We start from the raw sequence: 8873 nt of genomic DNA on the forward strand, positions 1-8873 counted from the left end.
TGGTTATAGTGGGGAGACATTGGTATCAGTGGGGGACATTGGTGTCAGTGGGGGACATTGGTGATAGTTGGGAATATTGGTGACAGTGAGTAACATTGGTGTCAGTGGTGGACATTGGTGTCAGTGGGGGACATTGGTGTCAGTGGGGGACATTGGTGAAACTAGGTGACATTTGGGTATATTGGTTATAGTGGGGGGCACTGGAGTCAGTGGGAGACCTTTGTGTCAGTTTGGGTGTACTGGTGATAATTGGAGAGTTCTCCTCACTTCCTGTCTAGTATCTGGAGTACACGACGTGAAGGTAATTTTCTCTAACGGAATCCGGATAACAGTAAAAAACAAAAGTGGGTTGAACTCCTCCCTTACCCAAAACTAGAAGCTTTTTAAAAAAAGAAAAAGCAAGATGAAACATATATCGCCCTGGAAAAACTACTCATGAATAAAGCAAAACGTCCTCTGACATGTCCGTATAAGACAGCCAGCTGGTAACTAAGAGTCAGGACGGCACATACTGCGCCCTCCCTATAGAGATGACTGGCACTACATAACTCCACCCACCTGACCGGGATCCTGTTCCACATTTCTCCAGCTCCGGACGTCATGACGTCACATGTGCAAATCCCTTCGGGTGCGCGCGCTCGTTGCACGGATTCCCGCGGGCGCGCCTGAGGTGACGTCACTTCCTCTCCGGGCCTGCCAGCTGGGAACCGGAGAAATAGCAACAGTGGTAAGGTGCCGGAAGTAGCGGCCAGTAAACCGGAAGATGGCGGTTGCCTAGTCCCCGGGGAGTCCCTGGTGGTGCTCGGTAGTATGCGCGGAAGCTATAGGCGGGGAGGAAGGGGGCCTCTGTGTGGGTTTTGTGTTCTTTGCTGTGTGTAGGGGGGGCCCTAAGCCGGTGTTTATGGGTCCTTTGCAAGTAGCGAGCTTGTTGCCCATAGCAACCAACTACATCACTGGCCCAGGTTACCAAGAGGGGACACCTGATGGGTTGCTATGGGCAGTATAGCCAAATGGCTTCGCTAAGAGGGGATGGAAACCTGGAGCAGCAGTGTTGCTGTTGTGCAGAGCAATCACAAAGGTGAGGCTGCAGAGATGAAGGCTGGATTTTCTGTCATTTTACCCAAAGCAGTGTTTATTTTGATTTGCGCAGCCCGGTATATTCACCCAAAAATATATTCAGCAAATTCTACTGATGGAAATGATATCAGAACAGTGTGACTTCTATGTACCGCAGCAGAATGGTAACACTCAAGGTGTATGTGTGTGTATTGCTGTAGGAGGCATTTATTCCCTTTCTACATTGCCTTGCATGCAGTGGGGAGGGTCTGGTCTGTGGAGAGACTCTGAATCTGGTTGCCATTTAAAATGGCGCCTGGGACTCGGCTCTCACACCTGTACGTGGACCAGAACAATTTTTACATCTTCTACCCCCGCACTGCAATGGATAAATGTTATGGTCTTGGGATGAAAATAAAGCACATATACTCATCTGATGCTCTCTCCCGCCTGGCTGCTAGACCCGTTCCTGCGGCCCTCTCCTTCCCAGGCTCTGGTGGTCTAAGGACCTCTGACGTCATTACATCTAATACAACCCATTCATCTGTATTAGATTTGAGGATGCCGAGAGACACACCACAGCCAGAGATGAGGGGGAGGTAGGTGAGTGGTCACTGTCGCAGTCCTGAGGATCAGGTGAGTCTTCTTTATGATCGCCCCTAGGGAACAGGAAGCAGTTAACCCTTGCAGTGCAGGAGTAGCCCCGCAGCAAGGGTTCACCTTTCCATAACTTGGAGTTTTATGGGGGGAATTTACAGAATCCGGAGCAGCTGTGCAAAGTAACCAATCAGCTTCTCTCTTCAGCTTGTTCAGTTAAGCTTTGAAAATGAAAGCTAGAAGCTGATTGGTTGCCATTTGCAGCTGCTCCAGATTCTGTCTGCCGATACTTGTGTACAGCCACGTATGCATACAGACTGAAATCCCTGAGTGCAGGGAGGGGGTTGGGGGACCCAAAATAACAAAGTTATACTCGCCTGATCCTCAGAGCCGGCTTGTTCTTGGAGCAATCCCTGAAGCCTCACTCCCCTTCCGCTCCAGCGGTCTAAGGATCCTTGAGTCATCATGTCCTGTACATGTATAGGACATGAGGACGCTAAGGGACAGGTTTCAGGAAGCGCTGTAACAGACAGCCTGTTCAAGTCAGTTACAGTGCTCCCTGAAACCTGTCCCCTCCAGCGATGGAATATCCCTCGGCATCCTCACATCCTATACATTTATGATGACTCCAGGATCCTTACACCGCTGCAGCGGAGGGGGAGAGAGGCTGTAAGGGTCGTCTAAGAGCAAGCCGGCTCTGAGGATCAGGATCGGTCGCTCTTCTAGGATTTAGGTCGCTCTTCTAGGATTTGTCAGGCCCAGGCCTCTAGTGTTGCATGTACAGTTTGGGGACAGTGATCTCTCCTTGCTGTCCCACAGTGCTGTGTGTATGAGCTGGCTGTCTTTCTGTATGTGATGTATGGATTCTGTTAAGTATCTGACTTTTTTTTTTTTTATCTCTCTTCTTAGCTTCTCCTGTTAGATTTTCCAGGACAATAATTTTCCTGGCATTTCCTCTGACAGACCAGCAATGACCAGGTGAGAATAATGATGAGCTATCTAACCTCTCCTGACAGGTTATTGTTGGTATTGTCATATATTTGTTTGCATGTCTTAGCTGCAAGTGGTGCAGAGTCTTAAGGTGCCCATACACTCTACAACCCTCGCAAGACTTTTGTCTTGCGAGGGTTGTAAAGTACTTAAAAAAACGTACGATCTGCCCATCTTGGACAGGCAGATCGTACCTGCGATCATCGCCAGCCTGCCCCCCTGAGGAGCGGGCTTTCGATGACTGCAATGCTGAACGGGCAGTGTGCGCGTGCGCACACCGGCCCGTTCGGCAGTGATCTCTCGATCATGTTAAAAGCCAGCCGAAAATCGTACGATTCTCGACTGGTTTTCCAACATGCTCGATATACAAAAGACGTGCGACCGTACATTAGAAACGGTCGCACGCCTTCCATACACTGCACGATTCTCGTACGATCGCGGGATTTCCCGAGATTCTCGTACGAGAATCGTGCAGTGTATGGGCACCTTTTAGAGGTGATCTGGTGAGGGGGATCCTGCTTGTCTTTCTGACAAGGCACCTGAATAAAGTTGTTTTTCAAGTATATGGATTTAAAGTTAAAGGAGAACTATGAAGTGAGTGATTTCTACCCGCCCTCATAGTTAGAGCCGACGTGTCACATTGAAACTGTCACACGTCAACCCTATAGGTCGGGAAGTGAGCGAACACATACCGTCACTTTCCGATCATCTCCCTGCAGAGAGCGATGACGGTCAGCCACCGCTCCCCGCAGGGATCTCCCCCCCTCTCTGATCCTCCACCGCTGACTGGAGGAACAGATGGGAGAAGAGGCGGGCTTAGCTGGTTTTGCCTCTAGATTGTAAAATCTGTTGATCTGCGCTTGTGGACAACTTATTGAGGGAAATAGAGCAGCCTAGGAGATTAGAAAGAGATTTTGCGGCGCCTCTGCCGATCAGCCAGCTGGGTGGATCTCGACAGTATGGTTGGGTCCGTCCCGGCTGCAGCGCTTTCAGCATATAGTGGGCAATAGCTCGCTATATACTGAGCTTTGGGTCACAGGAGGATTCTAGTATATGTCCTCACGTGACCCTAAAGAGAACTATGGGATAAAAATGTTACCCCATAGTTTTCTTTTAATCTATCGCTTTGCCCAAGACAAGGTAAAGAGACAGGTTCTCTTGGTAGGTCCCCCACCCACTCACACTGTTGCCCTTACTGGAGTGCTAAATCTAATCTACCTGTAAGCTCTGTATCGGAGCTTACACAGGGTTATTTCCTTCTCCCTTTCCCCATGTGGGGCTGGCTTATCAGGCAACAGCACTGCATACTGAGAGGAAGGAAAGTTACATGCTCCCCCACACCTAGAGGTACTGGGTATTCCCAACAGATGAACAGACCGTCAGGGCAGCACGGCAAAGGTAAGTATCAGAACAGGAGGGGAGGGTGGAAACCTATCAAGAGAACCTGTTGTTTTGCTCTGAAGGTGCAAAGTGACAGATTGCTTTTAACAACTGTTGGCTAACAATGTCGGGATGTTGCACCATGTGGTCATTGGAATACACAGTGAAGTTGTAAAAAAAGTTTTTTTTTAGGTCAGGTGTTTGTATGCTGCTTGCCATTGTCTAAAAAAAAGAGTTGTTTTTTTTTTTTCTTTTTTTTAAATGTTAGCTCTCCGGTGTCCCGTGTAGTTTATAACGGCAAGCGCCCCACAAGCAGCACGCGCTCTCCAAGCAGCAGCGACATATTCACACCAGCTCATGAGGAGAATGTACGTTTCATTTACGAAGGTGAGAGCCCATTAGTGGCACCTTGTCAACTTTTTACTTTTATAGCAGACTGGGAAAAGTAGAATGAGAGCGCATCAGCTCCCATGTATGACAATTACCTGAGAATAAGGCCCCTTTCACACACTCTGACTGGGAGGAGATCCGTGCATGGATCCCCTTCTGATCGGAGTGGTACAGATCGGATGTCACCGGTCTGACATTTATGTCTGTCCGAATATTTCCTCTATCTTGCAATGAAGGTAAAAACTTAAATGACCGGACCCCATGTCAGTCTATGGGGAATAGGATGTAAATGGACGTGTTGGTTTACATTAGATTACCCCCGATCTGGAAGAATCGGGTCAGATGAAACGGAACACTGTTCTGTTTGTTCTTCTGGACCTGGCCACAGCCGGGAGCAACTGGATGTAAACGGACACCTTTCCATTTAGATCCGGCTGCCCATAGACTTAAGTTGGGCATTCAATCGGGTCTGCCTGAAAAACTGACAGGCGAACTGCCCGTATGAAAGGGGCATAACAGACTTGAAATGATAGATTATCCAATAAAAAGAGAAATGTGTAATTCCTTTAGGGGTCGGGGGGGGATTTAAGTATATAAGGGCAGTGAGTAGTCCCTTAAAGGAGAACTATGGGGTCAGTGTTTTTCCCCATAGTTCTCCTTAGGGTAACGGGAGGATACAAACTAGCGTCCTCTCGTTACCCTAAGCTCAGTATACCGCGAACTACAGCTCGCGGTATACTGAGACGTCGCAGCCGGAGCGGATCCCGACTTAGACGACGGGATCCGCCCAGCTGCGTGAGTGACAGCTGGCTCTGCCTATCTAGAGGCAGAGCCAGCTGTACCCGCCCCCTCTCCCGTCCGATCCGCCAGTCAGCGCTGGCAGATCGGAGCAGGGAGAGGGGAATCCAGCCCCTCCCCCTGTCACGGCAGAGAGCCGTGACAGGATCGAGAGGTGAGCGAACCCCCGGTATGTGTTCGCTCACCTCCCGATCTACTCAGCCGACCTGTGACAGTATCATTGTCACAGGTCGGCTAGAACTATGAGGTGAGTGAAAAGCACTCACCTCATAGTTCTCCTTTTAAGGTGCCCCAGCATATCATTTTACCATAACTGTCTTATTGTAGGCCATGTAGTTCTATGGTAATCCTATGGGGTTGTACACATGGGCCACATCTGGTTTGTCTATCTGTGGGACATCTTCCTCTGAGCTTTGAAATACTTTTGTAGTAAGTGAATGGGCCTGCTGCATTGGGCAGAAATAACCTAAACATTCTGAGCACACCCTGCCTGGCCCAAGGGGTGCCTCGCTTTGACGATTGTGTACAGGGCTTTAGTGATAACCAGTCATGCATTACTTTATATTCCTTGTGCCTTGTCAGCATGGCAGAGTGTGGAGCGGGACCTGAGAAACCAAATGTCTGGTGGGGACCGTGGATTTGTGGAAGAGTACGTGGAGAAGCAGCCAAGCAACAACCTGAAATGTAAGTCCTGCTCTTTTGTGGTATCTCAAGTTATACGTTTTGATGTATATTCATCTGCATAGTTCTATGCCCTCAGCTGCTTAGAATGGACATGAATGCAGTTTTATAACAGAGTGCAGTTAAAGGGAACTTGTCTTTAAGCCCATCTCTGGGAAAAGAAAAAAAATCTACCCTTGCAGTGTGGGAACCCCCGCACTGCAAGGGTTAAGTGCTCGTTTTTTTCTGGGGGACTCAAATAAAAGCTGTTTAATTACTTGATCCTGGCTCCCGTAGTGGTCAGCGCTTACTGCTTTCCCACCTTCGCCCCGGACGTTGGAATGTCCTTCAGTGGACCTGCATAAGATGTGACGATATCAACGGCACTTAGACCACTGGTACAAGTGGGAGAAGAGGCTTCGGAGACCAGTCTAGCAACCGGGAAAGACAGAAGATGAGGTAAGTAAAGCAGGTTTAATGGTGTCTCCTAGACAAAACAAGCACTTGACCCTTGCAGTGCGGGGGTAGCCCCCTCCTGTAATAAAGAGCGCTCACTGCTGCTCTCTCTCTTTGTGCAGGGTGACTGGTCTTGTATCCACCCACTCCTAGTTTTCTGCAGACATCCTGTGGTGGGTGGAGCCTGTTGGGCCCCTCCTATAACACTGCTTTCTGCACAGGCTATGTGCAGCATAGTGATGATGTCATCACTACTTTTACAAGGTGAAAACTGTTTTTTTTAAAGATGTTTGGTGTACAAAAAGTGGATTTCTATCCTTTGTGGCTATTGAGGAATATAGTTACATGTTTTTTCTTTCTTTGCCTGGAGTTCAGCTTTAATCATGCCTTTTCTTGTAAAACATGAGCTTGATCCTGCCCCCTCCTGAGACTCATTGATTAGTTATTTGCATGGGTTTATGATTATTTTCTTTTAAAAAGATTTCAGGTCCACCCAATCTGCTCCCCTGTGAATGCATTCCAGTATGGGTTTAATAGGGAGATTAGATAGGTAAGCTTGTGCAATGGTAGGACCCGATGTGAATGGATTATTGTCCTCTCTAACACTTTGTTATATGAATAAGACAAATAGAAAATAGCTATTACTATCCCATAAAAGAGCATGGATCTCCATTGTAGCCAGGAGAATACATTGGTATTGCTTTTTCTGGTTATGGCATATGCACATCTGTTAACCAATTTAATTGATTTCTTTTCTGTTCCTTCTCAGCCTTCAAACCAGTTGATCTCAATGACCTGAAGAGGAGAAGCACACAGGACCCCAAGAAGTCATAATTTTCTATACAGATGCTCGACTTTTACCAACTGGCACAATTGGGACTCGCCTTCATCCTTTTTCCATTTGGTCGTCCATTACTGACATAACGAAGCTTCTTTGAGACTGTACTGTGTGGACTAGGCAGAGGTTTTCTGCGCCCCATTCATCCACCCCCCCTTTCCCCATCTCCCCTTCCCCAGTAAGAAGAGAAAACTCACTCCCTATACCTCCGTTTGTCCCTTCCCTTTTACCTCGTGCGTCTGATGCCCAAAATCTGATGAGTTAAAGCTCCTCTTTTTAATCCTTATTTAACCAGCTGAGATTTTGACTTTGAGGGTGGTATATATTTATGTGGTAGCTGGGTTCATGTTCAATCCCAGCATCAAAGCTCCATAGGTCAACCGGCTATTAAATGGCTCATCATACCGTGTTCAGCTGTTGTCCTGCAATACCATCCAGACTAATCCTTCTATTAAAGATTAAAAAAAGGAGGCCTTCCAGTGTACTAAGGGGTGGATGACTGACAAGGGGCGGCAAAGCAATGTGAGTATACAGACCGGACAGTGCAATTCATTTTTATTAGGCATGATAGCACATGTTGGGTTAATATAATTCATTGTTTTAAAGTAATTGTTTCCTATACTGGTGTGAACAAGCAGCCTAAATTCATAGCTTTTGGATCAGTGCCCTGAGCGGTTCAATAGCCCTTAGATCAGGGGTAGGCAACCCAGGAATGCCCACTGTGCTGAAACTACTGTCAGAATCTTGCTATGCCTTGTGGGATTTGTAGTTGTGCCACAGCTGGGGGGGCCAAGGTTGCCTACCCCTGCCTTAAACCTTGGGTGCTCTGGCATGCAAACATTGACTTTGACCAAGAAAGTCACGTGCTGAACTCCATCATACTTCTGCATCTTCCTATTGGTTGTCCGTAACAATAAACCATAGTGTTGATCCCGGTCGGTCCATGCTTGCTCGCCACAGGAGCTTCCACTGGTAATACAGTTGCAGAAAAAGTGGACTGTGATATTCCAAAAGCTGCCTTTTTATTGATCTATTAAATCAATTACACAGGAAATGAGCTGAGGGACTTGGTCTGTGTGCATGAAACATGTTAGAAGTCTGTTGTAATCTCCTGTGTAGTTGATTTTATTGCTCAATAAAGAAGCTTCTTTTGCAATATGCCCGTCTACCTATTGGCAGGCAGCCTCCATTCCCCGCAGGAGGAGGTGGACAAGACCACGACCACCTTAGCAAAAAGTCTAGATTTGTATACGTGAGTGTCACAGGTTTAGGGTTCCTCAGGGCACTTGATGTACCAGTAGAGGTATGTGCAGGCACCTGGGGGGGGGGTCATTGCTCAAAACTAACACTTGCTTAAAGGAAACCTTCCATGGGACAATCATGAAGGCTGCCAATGCTATTCTAAAATAATGGAGTGCAGCAATGGCACTCCTTTATTATTCTGTAATAAAGGTGACCTTCCAGAGGGTCTTCAACACATTTTGAAGAGGAAAGACATAAGTCACGCTGGAAAATTGAGTATTTACAGTTTTCAATGGTTAAAAAGATGAACCCCGGGTACACAGCTCTATCCTCAGTTTAGAGATTTTCTTTTACCTGCCAAATGATTTGCACTTCTGTCCATCCAGTCTTGAGATTTACACAGCTTTGCAAGCTGTAAGAGCTAGGTCAGTGGCCTGATATTTGTTTGGCAATACAGCCTGGTCAT

General features: G+C 47.3%; 1 protein-coding gene across 1 annotated transcript; it reads left to right on the plus strand.

The window, feature by feature from the left end:
• Window positions 1-607: 607 nt before the first annotated feature.
• Window positions 608-7569, plus strand: MCRIP1 (MAPK regulated corepressor interacting protein 1). Its single transcript, XM_018553624.1, has 5 exons — window positions 608-727; window positions 2563-2631; window positions 4292-4410; window positions 5794-5895; window positions 7097-7569. Exons 2-5 carry the CDS (start codon window positions 2624-2626, stop codon window positions 7159-7161), a joined length of 294 nt encoding a protein of 97 aa, XP_018409126.1. The 5' UTR covers window positions 608-727; window positions 2563-2623; the 3' UTR covers window positions 7162-7569.
• Window positions 7570-8873: the final 1304 nt, after the last annotated feature.

This window comes from Nanorana parkeri, unplaced genomic scaffold (genome assembly GCF_000935625.1).
Source record: "Nanorana parkeri isolate BGI_ZX_2015 unplaced genomic scaffold, ASM93562v1 scaffold126, whole genome shotgun sequence".
In the NCBI taxonomy this organism is placed as follows: domain Eukaryota; kingdom Metazoa; phylum Chordata; class Amphibia; order Anura; family Dicroglossidae; genus Nanorana; species Nanorana parkeri.

Bases quoted from the DNA above. Each gene is read 5' to 3' on its own strand.
- MCRIP1 (XM_018553624.1), top strand. The intron at 4,411-5,793 runs GTGAGAGCCCAT...GTGCCTTGTCAG, and splicing joins TGTACGTTTCATTTACGAAG to CATGGCAGAGTGTGGAGCGG. The intron at 5,896-7,096 runs GTAAGTCCTGCT...GTTCCTTCTCAG, and splicing joins GCCAAGCAACAACCTGAAAT to CCTTCAAACCAGTTGATCTC.